Consider the following 16516-nt stretch of genomic DNA (forward strand, 5'->3'; position numbering starts at 1 on the left):
CTATTGCAATGAAAGGGAAATGACTATTTTGCCTGTTAAATAAAGGAGTAATACGTCCTACAAGAAATTAGTATAAATTTTTTACACTTGCTGGGGCCTGGGGGCCTTTGGGTTCCATGACACAATCAAGACATCTTTGCTTACCCAAAAAAAAAAAAAAAAAATCCCATCCCCGAAGCATTGGCAAGAGAGTTCCCACCAAGCAATCCTTCAAGAAACATCCGAAATTTTCAAAAAGCTGGCAATGGAATTGATGTTTGCAATTGTGAGAAGTATCAATGTCCAATTGAAAATTGGGGATACTGGCATTTACTGACGAATGAAAATAAGTATAGAGCTGTTAAAACCAACGAATTCCTTCTGGAGGCACAATCAAGTGACTTACATCATGGTCTGGTTTTCTGTAATCACAAGAGTGAATTCACTCTGCCATAGATCTATCTCCATACAACAATCGGCTCATCTATCAGTGTGTTGCATCTGATAGCATCAAGACTCAAAAATTGAACCATAAACGATCTCAACCTCAGTGTCTAGCCCAGTGCGTGTGTATTCTCAAAATTTGACTTGTTCTTTGCTCCTTGGGGTATAAAAAATTTTAGCCAGGATAAATAGAGCCTTCATGAAGCATTTACAGATTATAAGCATTTGAAACTCAGAACTAGTGAATTCTTAGATATGGCCAAATCAGACAAGTTCTACCAACTTATTTTGGCACTGTATCTTCTTAGTTTTGCTTCAATCTACCACTTCAAGCATTGTCCAGAATTGTTGATCCGATCCTCTTGAATATCTTGTTTCTTTGAAACTTGCAACAGGGCAATCGATCCTCTTCCAAGGGAACCTAAGATATTGATTTGAACGTTCATCTACATTACCTTTGACATCACTGCATGCATTGTAATGTTTACCGTCAACTTGGTATTCGTTTTAGACAATAACTTGATAACGGATGTCAGCCATGCAGCGTTGAAAGCAATTATCAACCAAGCTTCCTCTCATGGATTGTCACTTCTCTGTGGTGTTTTAGGCGAGGTTTTGAAACTTGGCACTTAACCTCTTTCAATAACTCACTTTAGCAAGTATTTTCTACACCTAAATAATTGGAAAAAGAGAGTTTGCTCATGAAACATGTTTATTGTAGTTCAGTAGTATCGTCTATGCAATCGATTAAACACCAACATAAACTAATTCTAAGTTTCTATGAAGTTGTTTTCGCTTTTGAGGACAAAGGTATGGTTCCTCCGATTGCGTATCCCCATATACAGTTATGGCTTGAGGGAACAAATCAACCAAAGAATTATGCTGGCCACAGCCCAGAAGCAGCTGCGCTACCTAGCAAGAAATCACCTGCTACTAAAACTTGCTAAAATATACCACAAACTACAAAAGATCAGACTTTCAGGTTTGAATTCTTGTTATTGACAATATTCGTCTGCTTGGCTGTAGAATCTCCAATGTCTGCTTCTTGCGACAATCTAAACTTTAGAATCTTATGGAGCTGTATGACTGGCTTGACTTGCTAGCGGGTGCCCGCTTGACGCTTGTTGTCTACTGTACATCTTCCGGAGAAAAGGTTGGCTTCAGATGGTCCTGTTTCTTGATGGAGCTCGGAAGCAGCATCTACAAACATAACTCAGCTTTAGTATAATATAGGAAAAGGTGTTCAATACATGTATTCCTAAGATTTTTGCTAGTACTATTAGAAGAAGGATACAAATTGTGTAAAACGAAGAAATTCAACATTTCAAAGTCCAAAATGTGTCCAAACATGTTTGTAAAATTTCATCTACTCTTTCAGGGGCAATGGGGCAGATATTCTTCTTATTCCTCGTTTTCTCCCCCAGTACTTACAGGAAGTCCAGAAAGGCAACGTAAAACAAGCAAAACATAGGAAATTTTAGAACCCATAGCTAGCTTATTCTTTAAAGTGGGACAATTTGGCAATCATTTCATCTACAACTTTTAATTAAGTCCCAAAAGAGCTAACCTGAAAGCAACTCGAGGATCACCAAAAATTCCATTTCAAGTACTAAAGCAGTCATTCTAAGTTACATTTTCACGTTACTGAATGGCACAATATTCGTTATAAGAAATGAAGGGCCTTGACTATGGTGAAAGAGCGGTTGTTGACGGGCATGCCAACCACTTGCACAACTACAAGCAATAATCATCAGAAGACAAAAGGATCCTTAAAAATTTCGGTTAGAATTCCATTGTGCCAGTCAAAGCATTAAAAAAAAAAAAAAAGGGGGAATAGACTAGCAGGTCTGGCAGAACTAAAATCTCACTCAGCTATCATGATAGCTCTACCCAAGTTGAATGAATAAAGCATATGTTAAAAAAAAACATCAAAAAAGGCCAAAATCCTACGCTTTCAATTTGCCGGTGCTAATGGTTTATACTCGCTTTTTATCCCCTAAAAATAGAGATAGGCTAATGCATTTCAAATATTAGCAGTCATGCATTAGAACTACAATATGTGACATTAAATGTTGGCAAATTCACCTGCTAAATACGTTTCCTCAGATCATTCTAAAATTTCCAATTTTCATATTGTTTGGTAAAATAGAATACTACAATAAACATCACCAGAATGAGCAAAATATGATGTGTGACTGCAAAATTATGTTCAAGCAGATGGGAAGTAAAAAAAACTTTAAGAATCGTATATTACCATCCATAAACCATTCCCCATTTGGGAGTAATTCTGACCTGTGTCTTTCTGCTATAATAACACTTTAGGTTAGCACATCATCCTATACTTCTATAGCAAGTGCATAACACTTTCAGGTTTACAAGAACCTCTGAGAGTAATTCGGGCAAGTTTCTTCCTATAAATTCAAAGATGCTGTGTTCGGGGGCAGGTTGAATACCAATGGATCTTCTAAGCTTCTTGCTAAGCACTGCAACACTATTTTCAAATACTACGATTAGATACTAAACACTGATTATATGTTTTAACAACTATTTTATAGATAATAGGATAACTCCATAGTGGTTTAAACAAACAAAGGATAAGAACTCCTAAAACACTCTCGATATCTGAATAAACCATCTACCCTAACCATACTATGGCTGAAATCAAGACATGATACCTCTATCCAAGTCGAATGAAAAAAGCAAAGATAAGAAAAAAAAACCACCAAAAAAAGGTCAAAATCCTAAACTTCCAATTAGCTAGTACTGATTGTTTATGCTTTATTTCCCCCCTCCCCCTAAAGATAGAAATAGGCTAATGCATTTCAAACATTAGCAATCATGCATTAGAAAAGTAATAAGTTACCATAGTATGTGACATTAAATATTGGCAAATTCGCCTACTAAACGCATTCCCTCATCATTCTAAAATTTCTAATTTCCATCTTGCTTAGTAAAATATAATACTATAATAAAACATCACCAAAATGAGAAAAGCATAAAGTGTAACTGCAAAACTACTTGCAAGTAGATGGAAAGTAATAAAAACTTTAAAAATTGTATATACCATCCATAAACCATTCTCGATTTGAAGAAAGGTAAGCTCATTTAAGTATCTTGTTCAAATCTACAAGAAATTTTTGGCGCCATCAACCTGCAAATGACATACAAACAAGCTCAAATTTGGATGATATCAACCATAATTAGAGCAAACTAAGTACTACAGTTTATCATGAACCAAACTTAACAGAAAAATAATTACTACTATCACCTTTTTGGGCAAAAACATTATGCATTATTATCATTTTCATATCCAAATAACTACATTTACCAAGCATACGCCTCATTGTAATATAATTCCTTTCCTCTTTGCCCAATCCCTATAGTATTATGTAACTCGCTTTTTACATCATCATCAAGTAAACAAAAACAGTTCACTAATTGAAACTGTCTCATTTAGGCATAAACACTTACATTACACTTTCCTACCCTTCTTAAACTTGGCATCAGACCCTATCAATTTGCACGGACGATTATTCTAAGCAATTATTTCATGTTACCAGATACAAGCCATCAATGTACACAACTAACAAAATAAAAAACTTTACACTAGCCATGTAAAATGTGAATATGGCATTTTCCCCAAGGACTAAATTTTTTCATACTCAACCTTACCATAATTTAGCAAAAAAACTCATTATTCTTGCCTAAAACCTAATAAAAACACATTTGCCAGGTTGTGTAGGTAGGTTATATAGTGTATTGCTGGCAGAATAAGGCTTTGGTAACTTAACAAAATTGTAAATCCGCTAATAAGTATTCATTAGCTAAAATAAGTCTCACTTTGAAAATATTGCAGAATATTCATTTTTTTACATAAATGTACTTAGCTCTATATTTTCCAGTAACTATTGCTATAGAAAAATGATAAGAAATGTCTCGCAAAGCTTTTATCATCTTATTTAAATAGAAAAAAGCAATAATTCATTAAGACTAAATCTAATATTTGGAAAATGAAAATTTTTCAAAAAGAAAAATGATGGAGAACTTCACTAAAAATGAAACCAAGTAAGATCAGGTCTTCAACGGTGGAAGTAAGTATACTATCATTATCCTAAAAGTAAGATGAATGGACAACATTTTCAGCAATTAAATGAGGGTTATATTCTCTGCATTAAGGATTAAAGTACCAAGGAAAAGCTATCTTCTTCTCCCTCCCCAAGGTTTTCTTAGCATATAAAATAATATAATAGGAGAAATGAAAAAGGTCTGAAAAGAAATCTTTGAAAAAACAACCATAAGAAATCACTTCCAACCACCCCAACCATTCCACTGTAATTTGAACTCTGTATCATAATAAGAAGTTTCGTCCTTGCAAGACAAGTGAAGTTGGATTTAACATCTCTAACAGTCTCCTTAATTGCAACATTAGCAAATCTAATCAATGGTGAAATCAAATAAGAAAATGACTCCAACATTTACGAATAGTGAAACTTAATCCATATGGAAGAGAGAGACTTTAGATTAAAAAAAATCGTAAAATTAGTACAAAATATCCAAATCGTACTCACTTTAGAAGAACAAAACAGCTAATTTAGAAGCTCCCCTTTGTAAAATTGATTCAAAGACTGCTGCAAGGTTACTTTCGAAAGAGGGATAATGAAACAATATAAGTACAGATGTTTGGGAACACACATACACTATTGGTACACATTTAAGTGGAAATTGAAATCTGGTGATTTTTACAAGCCAACAAGAAAAACAAAATTAAGGAAAAAGGGTGATCTTTACAAGTCAGCAAGAAAAATAAAATCATGGGGAAAGGAAAAATCACTGGTAAATGTTAAGAGAAACAAAACCAGATTCAATGATGACCTTAAATCAAGTAACGAAACTCCGCCACTTCACGAGAAATACACTTTCCACCTACAATTTTGCACTTGCGGTGGATCTTCAATCATCTGAAGGTTTTGAAATTTTAAGAGATTCTAAGGAAATATGTTAGCAATTGAAGAAAAGAACGAGAAGAGAGAGAAGAATTTGGAATTAAAAAAAATAGAAACACGGAATGAGAAAGAGAAAGGAAGGATGCGACGAGAGTTTAGAAATTTGGAGAGGACAAGAAAGATAGGAGGGGAAGAGCGGTGAAGGTATCAAGAAATGTTTTATGCTTGGCCTAGTTTTTGGAAGAGATATTAGAATCACAGCACATCACGCAAAAAACATGAGACTTTTTTGAAAAAAGAGGACGACGAAGGATTTGGCTGAATCGAATCGAGTTGCTACTTTATCTACTTATGTTGAAAAATTTTTCTGCGGTTGTGCTGTGCGTGTAAAATAATTTTGTTTGGATAGAGTATTATTTGAAATATTATTTGGAATAATTACTGTAGCACTTTTTGTGATTTGATGTATGTGAAATAAAAAAATAATTAAAAATATAAAAAGATGAATTGAAAAATGTATTTATGATGCAAGCGAAATATTATTTGAGGTATTTGTGTTATCCAGACAAGCGAAATATTCCTTCCTGCGAGTCCTCGTTAACAGTGGAATCTGACGCAGAATTTCACATACTCTCCTACGTGTCAGAGAAAAGGTTGTCCACGCGACAAAATTCTTGCAAGAATGACGAATCCATCTCGAGGAACGAGAGAGAGAACACAGCCACCAAGGGCCGACAGCTCGAAAATCCACCAACAAAGACGCCAGGCTTCAAGTCATCAAAACCCGGATACACTAACACACTAAAAGTACAATTGAAGTTTCATGCTTCAAATTATTCCTACAAGAAATTTCAGACTAAAAATTCCACATTGGTTAGACAAAAATAGGAGATGCATAAGGCACTCTACATTGTCATTAGTTCAGACAGCTCCATGCATACGTTGAAAAGAAGATACCTGGCCATCTCTTGAGCAATTTTTTTTCTAATTTCTTATATAAAAGTAGCACAAAATTACTTCATTTGTCAGTCTTCTCGGCTTTATAAAGTCCACATCTTTTAAGCAAATTTCAACAATCAGCACCCATTGAGCCCGGCCTTTGATGGATTGGTCGCTAAGTCCTCCTCAACTTTTCCTTTTTCTTTTGCCATTTGGGCTACAAAAAGTAGGAAAGATTAAAATAATCGGCACCGAAAAAGCTTTCATTAGTCACTTTCCTCTTCTTTTTTCTTTTCCTTCACTAATAGTCTGTTTTTGTTTATAGGCAAAATGATTCCACTGTCTAAAAACTGCTGCTGGCTTTTCTTTACCTACTTGATTGAATCAATCCCTAGTTTCTGATCCCCTAAGTCCCCACATTTTTCTTTTCTCACTTCAGAATCACGCTTTTTTTAAAGAGTTCAACTGTAGCTGATCTGTTCTCTCTTTGGATCGAACATTTTCTCAGCTGGGCTTTCCAAAAATTCAATCTTTCTTGCACAATTCGGGTTTTGAGCTCTGATTTTAGGCTTCTCATGATTTATATTATTTCACTGCTTAAATTACGATTGAATTTCTCGTTTAAACCCTTAGTATCATCAAATTTTCTTCACTCTGACATCATTTTCTTCATAATTTGCTTATACTGTCTCCGATTTCGACTAAAAATTTGACCTTTCACCAATTCAATCCCACTTATTCAAGCTCAATTACCCAACTCTCCTTAAAAAGAAGAAAAAAGGATCCATTTTTCTCTCTTTAAAAATGGGGGATCGATTAAGGGCTCCTTCAATGGAGGACTTGCCTTCGCATTTGGTACTTGATATATTGATCTCAGGGAGGCTAAGTGCGGTTGATTTGGCCTGTTTGGAGCTGACTTCAAGGACTTTTAGAGAGAATCATGGGTTGTTTTCCAAAGAATTCCGGTCTTTTGTGGATTTTGCTGCCTTTAGGCTCTGTCAGTTGCACCCAGTTTATGCTTCTTTGCATTTCAATGCTCAGAAAGAGGCTCTGAATAGGTGTAACGGTAATTGGAAGCGGCTGTTGAGGTTCTTGCAGTCTGTGGAGAAATCCTCGGACGTGGTTGAAACCTCTGCAGGCAATGTACTACTTCTTGGAAATTAAATTAGTTTTCAATAGTTGAATTCTCGTTTGCTCGCTTATTTGTTTGCTGGTTTTATTTGCATTTGATTTTGGAAGTTCGTAACATGGTTGTATACCTTATTTATGTAGTACTGCAGTCGATATGTCATGCTGTTGTATGTTTCGTTAGAATTATCCAGGAATTGTTAGTTTGAAATGTTTTTGGCTTTTGCTACAAACATATATGGTGTCTAGGTGAGAAGGCCAAGGTGAGGCAGACAAATATTGTCTGAGAAATCCGGCGGTCTCTAGGATCGATATAGAAGGCAAAAAACAACCAAACAGTTGAGAAAAAAATTGTACACGACCCCATCGCTGCAATGAGAGGACGAAAAATGAGTCAAGTCTGCCAGGACATTTAGTCGTTTACTTCTTTACCATGGCACTTTTTTTTTTCCTTGTGTTATGGGAGTATTGCTTTTACATGGATAAGTTTGATTTCTCTGACAATAAAGCACAAACCTAGGTGTAAACTGTGGCAACATGAAATCGAACAGCATTACTTGGTTATTTAAACTTGATACTTTGCATTGTTCGGGATATTAGTTCTGTATGCCATTGTAGCGTATATTAGCAGAACTTGAAGATAATAGAAAATTAAAATTTTGGGTAAGTATTGCAAAGCTAAGTTGCTAACTATAAATATCTGATTTGAAGAAGGATAGAAACAAATTAAAGTTATCGAGTGGAAGTATCAAAAATGAGATCTTAGATTCTAAGGGGAGTTAAAAGAGTCTATGACTATGTTTATGGTGTTTGAGTTGTGATCTTTGTTTAGTTAGCCAGGATGCAAGTGTTCTAGGTACTAATTTCAATAGTGTTACCAGCAGATGCAAATAAGATGTGGTAGATATCACACACTGCTGATCAAGGATTCAGAGGTATACTCTTGTGGTTCCAGCTTATGCGGCGTTCTTGGTCACGGTCCAGAGACAACACAATGTGTAGCATTTACATGCATTAGCTTCCCAACTGCTTCACAAGTAGTCCATGTGTCGGCCTCCCACAACCATGCTGCTTTTGTTACTCGGTCTGGAGAGGTTTGTTGCTACTTCTACTTCTTTTTCTATCTATCCTTGGATATTTCCAGTAATATTTTGGAAGAAGATAGTTCCATTTGCTTCTGATTCACTGCATTGTTTGTGATGTCCTGAGCATGTAAGATGAGATTATGCCTAAATATATATTTAGGTGTTCCATTTCTACTTTTGCTGGCATTGGTTGTATTTGCATTTTGAAGGGGTTAAGAAGTAAGAATAGCATGTCATTTATAATGTTTCCTTTTTTATCTTTTTATTTTTAATTTGGGCTTAAATGATATCTACATTTTTCTGGAGTGGAGACTCTAATACTGTTGCTACATGAGTGGAGAAATTGTTATACATAATTCAAAGGAATACAACTGTATTTCTTTTGCATTTGTCTCAGGAAAGGTTTCAGTATTTAAATGCATATTTTTTGGGTAATTTGTCCTGGTTTATTTGTATATATCAATCTCCCCTTTATGATTAATATTTTGAGTATCTTAAATTCTGAAGCCCTTTATTTTGACATTCTTGTGATTCTGTTTAATGATGCAGGTTTTCACCTGTGGAGATAATTCATCGTTCTGTTGTGGGCACAGAGACACAAACCGTCCTATATTCCGGCCTCGTCTTGTTGAATCACTGAAAGGAATTCCTTGTGAGAAGGTATATAATTGTTGTTACGCTTTTCTATGTAACCATCCCTTGTTATAGACACTGCTAGTAAACTTATGCAAGTAGTGACCCAAAAACCCTCTCCTCCTACCCTTTTCTTTCCTAACTAGAAGAATTATAGTCCATAAGGTGGTTGCTTAGAAGACACAGTGTTTTGGGTTGAAGTGGAATGGTTCCCTTTGAGTCTACCCTTCCAACTCTGAATGGACAGCTTTCATGTTATTGCTGAGTTTTAAATTAAGTTCTTGGCATTTTGGAGCCATTAGGCCCATTATTGAATTTTTGTTTTTTCGTGAGTTTGTTATTGACACTAATAAAACTTGTTTCAGGTTGCTGCAGGGCTTAGTTTCACTATGTTCCTCTCAAGACAAGGCCATGTCTATACATGTGGCACCAATGCACATGGTCAACTTGGACATGGTGACACACTGGATAGACCAACACCGAAAATTGTACAATTACTTGAACATCTTGGTTCTATAGTTCATATTGCTGCGGGTCCAAGTTATGCTTTTGCTGTATGCAAAGATGGGACGCTCTTCTCTTTTGGTTCAGGCACTAATTTTTGCCTGGGACACGGCGAGCAACATAATGAGCTTCAACCACGTGCATTACAGTCATTCAGGAGAAAAGGAATTCATGTGGTTCGTGTATCTGCTGGTGATGAACATGTGGTGGCACTTGATTCCTGCGGATATGTAATCCCTCACATTAGCTAAGAGAAAATGAGTTTTTTTTTTTTTTTGTTGCAGAGATGTTTGCTGTTAGTTACTCAATTATCCCAATCATATTTATGCATTATTTGATAACCTACAGGTGTATACTTGGGGCAAAGGTTACTGTGGTGCACTTGGCCATGGAGATGAAACTGATAGGACGACTCCAGAGCTCTTGAGCAGCATTCAGAGTCACCTTGCTGTGCAGGTATTGTTTATGTGTTATAATTTATATAGTAATTGGCTGAGAAAAACATGTGTTATTGTTGTAATTTATTCACGTGTTAAGCATAGGTCATATTGGAAAAGATATCTAGATGTGAGGTCTGAAGATGGAATCCGTCAATCTAAAACTTGTAACTAGGAGCCAGACTCTTGCTGGAAGGGCATCACTCTCTGGGTTACAAATACAATGTCCTAAATAATATTTTAGTCTCAACAATATACCTTTGTACCTCTATTTTATCTGTGTTAATGTGATCCACAAAATGTCTGAGCTTTGGAGATTGTTTATCATTTCTTCACACGTCATCTTAGACGTCCACTGCAATAGCCTTATTTAAGTTGCTAATATCCAATTTATGCGTCTAATCGTTTCTTAATTGCTTTATTCCTTCAAAGTTGCGCATTGACCTAATGAATCATTTTACATAGGTCTGTGCAAGCAAGAGGAAAACCTTTGTTCTGGTGGATGATGGTTCTCTTTATGGCTTCGGGTGGATGGGATTTGGTAGTCTGGGCTTTCCTGACAGGGGAGTGTCTGACAAAATATTATGGCCTCGAGTTCTTGACTGCTTGAGAAACCACCACATTTCCCAAGTTAGTACTGGGTTGTACCACAGTGTCGTGGTCACTAATCAGGGACAAATGTTTGGGTTCGGAGATAATGAAAGAGCACAACTCGGGCACGACTCACTCAGAGGATGCCTTAAACCAACTGAAATCTTTCTTCAGGAAATAGATGGCATAGACCTTGTGCCAGAAAGTGCTGAATAGGGGTTCTCTTCTTTTTGATTATTGGAGGCTAGATATTATTTTGTGTTTGTATTGGAGAATTATTGCTCGATGTTCGGAACTGATGACAAGACAGTTGTAGTGTTGCAGTGCTTGTGCTGGATAATGATTTTTGAATGCTTTTATGTGGGTATGCTTATCTAACGTCCTGTTCCTTGGTGGAACTTCTACTGCAAAATTGATGTCCAAAGATCTTTTCCTGTAATCATTCCTGGTTTTTTCTTGCTAAAATCGGTTTATCCAAACCTGGCTGCCACTTAGCTTTTGCATAATGGTTCTTCACGTGCTACTGTTAAGATTGCTCTGGTCTGGCTTGTGCCAATAATTGAAGCTTTTTACATTTTTGCTACCTACAGCTACAACTTAACTTTCAAAAGGCAAAGGAAGCACAAACGTTTCCTTGTATATTTGCCTGTGGACCACGTGAAAATGAACCATGCAAACTGCAATTATTATATCTGCATGCATCACCCTTTCTTGAAGAGCAGCAGTTCTGATGTACTTCCCTCCTCCCCTCCTAGTAAGCTCTGAAAAATGTAGGACTACAATAGTGAATAACACGGACAGGATGGATGACGGTCCCTGCCCCGTGTCCGAATAACACACGTCTACACCGTCTGCAACAATCTGAAAAGCTTTTACTCCTCGTGGCTGTGGCAGCTTTGCTGTACTTGTACCTCGGCCTCCAGAATGTCCGTAAAGAACCTGTGTGGCCGAGGATTGATGAGAACTTGATTGAACAGTTTTATTATCCATCAAGTTTCTTTGGAAATCAAGTACATGTTGTTGTTAGCAAATAAGTGATGATGCAGATTTTTTTTAAAGGAAAAAAAAAAAGGCTTATCATACCATCAGATAAATGGCCCTCATTATTTCAGTTAGACTTTCGACCGTCCAATAACTAAGGATATGTTTGCCGTCTAATCATGTAGTAGTAATTAGTAGCAGAGACTTGAGCCTGATCAGAAGTGAAATTTAACCCCATTAACATTTAGTAATAGGCAAATGGCATGGCTTCATGGCTGGCCAATGAAGAAGAGTAAGGACTTGATTGATTTATTAATTCATGATACTGTACCTATATGCAGATTTGAAACTGATTCATAGCTTACACCCCAATAAAGTGTATAGCTAAAACCCACCAAAATGGGTTAGGTAAATTTCGAAAATGAAGTTCCACATTTTTGACCAAGTTGTCAACTGGATAATATTGAAATTATGACTGAATAGACCAACAAGTTTTTACTGTGCAAGCCTTGTGAAATTATTCGTGTATACTACCAGACTTATTCATAGTCCCAAAAAATAACCGGAACTCGCTTTCAAATCAGAGGAGACAAGGGGGAAAAAAGTGGGTGAAAACGAATTCTCAACTATAAAATGCAGTCCCATTTTGTCATAGGTTGGAGCAACTGCCCCACCTGCTCCTTTCTAACACCATGGCCTAATCATCGTAATGCATCGTGCCTTCACCATTTGCCACTTTTCCTTCGCGTCTCAATTGCTTTTACTGTTTTCCGCTATTGCTTTCATTTCACAGCAGCTAAACCTACCTACCTCTGTTAATACCTTCACCACGAATGCCAGAGAAGTAGGAGCTGGAAGCCTGCAACCCAATTTTAAAGGGATTGCAATTTGCATGCACACTGCTGATGTTCTGAAAACATACATAATCCCGGGAGAAACCATATAATAATACTAGCTGGTTTACTTTCGATTCGATGGATTATATCAGAAGAATGTTGGGTAGATTAGAGCAAGAATAAAGAACACCTCCCACTAGTGCTATCAAATCAACTCGTCATATCCTATATTATGAGGACAGTTGCCCTCTGTGTATTATGAGACTCACGTCTCATGTAATCAATGTATGCCAGTTTGTATTATAACTGGAGTAGTTTTTTTGTCTTTTCACTCGAAAGTGAACGTGTTAAATAATCAAAATAGTACAAAACAAGAAGTAGGCAAAAAGAAAGCGAGAAGCATACGCCTTTCATCTCATTAATGGAGATTACTTCTATACATATAGTTATAATGACAACAGGATGTAGACAGAAAGAAACTTAAGAAATCCACATCATCTTTTGGGCCAGGAAAAGGAAACTCACCAGCCATCTTGAAGAAGCTCGTAGCAGTACATGACCCAATCTATGAAATATACAGTGGAACGAGGCATAATGCTTGTACAGAGATAAAACTAACTGCCATGCCTGAGCTCTCTTAACATCGATACAAGAATTGGTTATATATATAGCCCATAAAAAGAATTCTTCATACATAGATGCCAAGTTAACATGCAAGACAAACTTGGTCTCGTCTTCTCTGAACAAGAAATCATAAATACCATTACTCATCATGCAAGTACAAGACACCATATTGCGGTGTTGCTAGCGTTGAAACATGGTTGCAAAGACTTTTTTTTTTTTTTTTTTTTTAAGGCATAGCTTTGCTAGGGGGAACACAGGTAAAAAAAAAAACTTGAAGTTATTTGCTTACATAAATTCATCCTAGCCTTTGAAGCTACTTGTGACATTCTCTCTTCAACGTGCTTTCAATCAATTTCAACAAATTGGAACCACATACCATGCTTGTTGAAATATGTGTTAGAATCACATATTTTCATGCTTGTTGAAATCCATCTCTTTTGTCCCCCATTTTCTAGGTAGAAAGGCTTTGTTGTTGAGCCGAGGAAGAGACTAGGATGCTGTAGGAAAAACAAACTTCTTCAGTTCTTCGGAAAAAGTTCATTTAAGTCAATAAGCTATGAGTAAAGCAACCGTGTATTCTTGCATTCTTTGCCAAAGATAGAGACAGACTAACAAAATACATAGCTAGCTAACAGGACTACGACGACAACTTTGCGAATGTCTTCCTTGCATCTACTGCCTTGAGAGACGGCGACTGAAAATTGAAGGATCAAGAATTTATGATTCTTTTCAGAGAGCCTAGCATCGAGTAACCGAGCTATCATGCGTGCCTTAAGCGGCATTTCAAGCAGGGGATCAATGCACATTAAGAAAATACTAGATGCTGCAATTTTCTACGGAAAATGTTAGGAAAGTGGGTGCTAAACCTTTTTGGCTTTGCCATGTAAATAGGGGTCAATGAAGAGAAGAGTACTCGTGATAGATTTGTTCATACATGAAGAAAGTCATAAAAGTCAAGCATACAAAACGTACAGCCGGATTCTCAGTCAGCAAATGTTCAATCTCACATGCGACGACAGAAAACAAAAACTGGGGCCCAGGCTCGCTCGACATATTCACATGTGCCCCTTTTTTCTATTTTACAACACCGCATTATTAACTTCTACTGATGAGCGATCAAATCCCTTAAACCATGGAATCCAGATGTTCGCGGAAAACCCCCAAAATGTCTGAAAATGTGACGATTCCAACCACACTGCCATCCTCTTCAATCACCCAAACGAAATTTACGCGATGCGCAAGTGCCTGAATCATCACAGCCACCAAAGAGCTTCCTGGATGGCAAACTATTGCCTCGGCCCTTCTCATCATCCTAGCTGAGTAACTACTAGACCTATTAAGTCTCCCCAACCGTGACAACGTCGTGGTTGAGGATGAGAACTCCTCGTCAGATGAAGATGAGGAGTTAGAGGAAATGTTAGACGAATCGATCATGAACTCATCTAACATTCCCTGGAGATCTCTCTCCTTCAACCTTGCAATCACAAGCCTCACAATGTCCTCAGGTGGACCCCCGCAATCTATATAGGCCATCAGATCACTTGCGGAGAGGGTTGTGATTGCAGCTGCCACGGACTCGTCGCAGCAAGCAAGGGTGAAGGGAGAAATCTCTCCTATCAAAAATCCGTCATCATCAACAACAGCCACTGATGTTTGATCGCTGAGGGCTTGTGCAATTGCTCCAATCGCTGATGAGGCCCGCGAGTGGTACGTTACGGCCATAAATTCGGAGCTAATAATCCCAAGTCTTTCAATTGAAAGTGCAGCAATTGGCGAGAAAAGGCCAATGGAGTTGAGAAGGAATCTGATCACATCCTCTTGTGTTAACCAACAAAATTCACGGCCATTGTGTATCGTGGGAGTGACTGAGGTTGATTTTTGGAGTAATTTCCTTCTTGAGCTTCCAGTAATTCTGCTCTTTATAGGGACAACAAGATTCTGAGCCCCTTGAATGATCAGATCAATAGCTTCGACTATGCTGTAAAAAGAGAGACAGGGTTTGAATTAAGGTTAGATCCTCAAATCTTGTCATCAACCAAATAAACATAGTTTTCATTCAGGTGCCGGTGACTCCTGTAAAGAAAAGAAAACAATAGCTAATGCCAACATAAAAATGAGAAATCCTTCTCATGTTCGTTGCAAAATTGCAGAAAAAAACAAACAGTGACTTTTACCTGAAAAACAAAAATTGAAGGATCTTTGGGCACATGAATCTCCCTCCGCATAATTACCTTCTACTTATATATTGTTATTCAAAGCTAGACCTTTCTTTAAACGAAGAAGAAAAGTTAAAGAAACTCCTAGGAACAGGATATTAATTAAGTCAAAGGGAAACTATAAGTAAACAGAATTGGAGTTAAGGCCATTAATGAGGTTTAGAAAGGTACAGAAATATATATTTGTTTCTCAACAACAATCGGACTGAGCAGGCAGTACTTCTGATGAAGATTGAAGACAACACTGCAGAAAGTGCCAAATTTCTTGAAGTATGCAACAGAAAAAAAAAAAAAAAAAAAAAAAAGAAACAAGACAAAGAAAGAGAGAGGAGATGGAGGGATATGGAGATAGAGATTGATATCCATATCCAATAGGACCAATACCTTGAAGAGGGTTCCACGTGCCTCACCAAGCAAGGAACCTTTGACAGCAATGCAGAAACAGGAGACTGCAGAGCCAAAGAAGGGCAACAAAGGTTCTCTTCTTCACAAAGATAACAAATGATATCAACCATGCAAATTTTTCCAATACAGACACAATCCTCATTCACATTGAAGCTGTTCTTGTTGGAGTGGTGGTCGCAGCTCCATACACTGATCCAGTTCTCATCGGAAGCCTTGAGAGCAGTCAAAGCATCAGCAACAGTGGCCGAAATGGAAAGAGATTTCAGGGGTGGCTTTCCTAAACAGAGGTCAGCTACCTCATGAGCCAACAAACCAGCTGCCATGCAACTCTGAAAATATTGGAGGTTGTTTAAGAAGTTTTGTTCAGGAAATTAAAGAATCTACTTGGAAAAGGAATGGGGTGGAAAGTGGCTGATGCAGGGGAGTGGATGTTTTTTGTATATTTATAAGCAGAGATGTTGGTTGGGCTGCCGGCTCAGTGGGAGTTCTCGGGAAGGGGTGCGGGGTGTTGGTTGTGCTATAAAACTGTTGAAAAAAATTAGTGGGGTCAGTAGTTAATAGTCTAGTCGTATAAAGTTTTTCGGTTGCATTATTATTACTATTTCTTTCTTACTAGGAGGTATAAACCGCGCTCCGCGCGGTAGAAATAAAAGCTTATATGCCCAGTTCATGATTAATAGTTGGGAATATGAATATCAAATGAGAAAAATGCCTATTCATTTACAGCTCAAGATTAATAGCTGGAAATAATATATGAACAACATGCCTATA

At 37.2% G+C, this 16516-nt stretch overlaps 2 protein-coding genes and 1 long non-coding RNA gene across 5 annotated transcripts; 1 reads left to right on the forward strand and 2 right to left on the reverse strand.

Moving 5' to 3' along the window:
• Window positions 1-1117: 1117 nt before the first annotated feature.
• LOC140007843 (uncharacterized) lies at window positions 1118-5732 on the reverse strand. The gene is made up of 3 exons (XR_011815303.1): window positions 5296-5732; window positions 3488-3574; window positions 1118-1623 (listed from the first exon to the last, which is right to left on the reverse strand). It is a non-coding gene; the product is annotated as an uncharacterized lncRNA (long non-coding RNA).
• A 925-nt stretch (window positions 5733-6657) lies between these two features.
• On the forward strand, window positions 6658-11095 carry LOC140007844 (ultraviolet-B receptor UVR8-like). 2 transcript variants are annotated; one of them, XM_072051319.1, is made up of 6 exons: window positions 6658-7448; window positions 8315-8527; window positions 9068-9178; window positions 9517-9885; window positions 10004-10111; window positions 10558-11095. In XM_072051319.1, exons 1-6 carry the CDS (start codon window positions 7110-7112, stop codon window positions 10897-10899), a joined length of 1482 nt encoding a protein of 493 aa, XP_071907420.1. In that variant the 5' UTR covers window positions 6658-7109; the 3' UTR covers window positions 10900-11095. The 2 variants fall into 2 exon arrangements, with proteins under 2 accessions (XP_071907420.1, XP_071907421.1); XM_072051320.1 differs by having other exon boundaries at window positions 6966-7448; window positions 8318-8527.
• Window positions 11096-12970: 1875 nt separating this feature from the next.
• LOC113743813 (CBS domain-containing protein CBSX5) lies at window positions 12971-16238 on the reverse strand. Of its 2 annotated transcripts, XR_011815304.1 has the most exons (3): window positions 15725-16238; window positions 14097-15102; window positions 12971-13621 (listed from the first exon to the last, which is right to left on the reverse strand). XR_011815304.1 is itself a non-coding variant. In XM_027271913.2 (2 exons), the coding sequence occupies exons 1-2, from the start codon at window positions 16066-16068 to the stop codon at window positions 14250-14252; spliced, it is 1197 nt and encodes a 398-aa protein (XP_027127714.2). In that variant the 5' UTR covers window positions 16069-16238; the 3' UTR covers window positions 13979-14249. The 2 variants fall into 2 exon arrangements, 1 of the variants encoding a protein (XP_027127714.2); XM_027271913.2 differs by lacking the exon at window positions 12971-13621 and having other exon boundaries at window positions 13979-15102.
• Window positions 16239-16516: the final 278 nt, after the last annotated feature.

Source organism: Coffea arabica, chromosome 5c (assembly GCF_036785885.1).
Source record: "Coffea arabica cultivar ET-39 chromosome 5c, Coffea Arabica ET-39 HiFi, whole genome shotgun sequence".
Taxonomy (NCBI): Eukaryota; Viridiplantae; Streptophyta; class Magnoliopsida; order Gentianales; family Rubiaceae; genus Coffea; species Coffea arabica.

Bases quoted from the DNA above. Each gene is read 5' to 3' on its own strand.
- LOC113743813 (XM_027271913.2), bottom strand. From the start codon at position 16,068: ATGGCAGCTGGTTTGTTGGCTCATGAGGTAGCTGACCTCTGTTTAGGA. The intron at 15,103-15,724 runs GTATTGGTCCTA...CTCTTTTTACAG, and splicing joins CACGTGGAACCCTCTTCAAG to CATAGTCGAAGCTATTGATC.
- LOC140007844 (XM_072051319.1), top strand. From the start codon at position 7,110: ATGGGGGATCGATTAAGGGCTCCTTCAATGGAGGACTTGCCTTCGCAT. The intron at 8,528-9,067 runs GTTTGTTGCTAC...TTAATGATGCAG, and splicing joins TTGTTACTCGGTCTGGAGAG to GTTTTCACCTGTGGAGATAA. The intron at 10,112-10,557 runs GTATTGTTTATG...CATTTTACATAG, and splicing joins AGAGTCACCTTGCTGTGCAG to GTCTGTGCAAGCAAGAGGAA.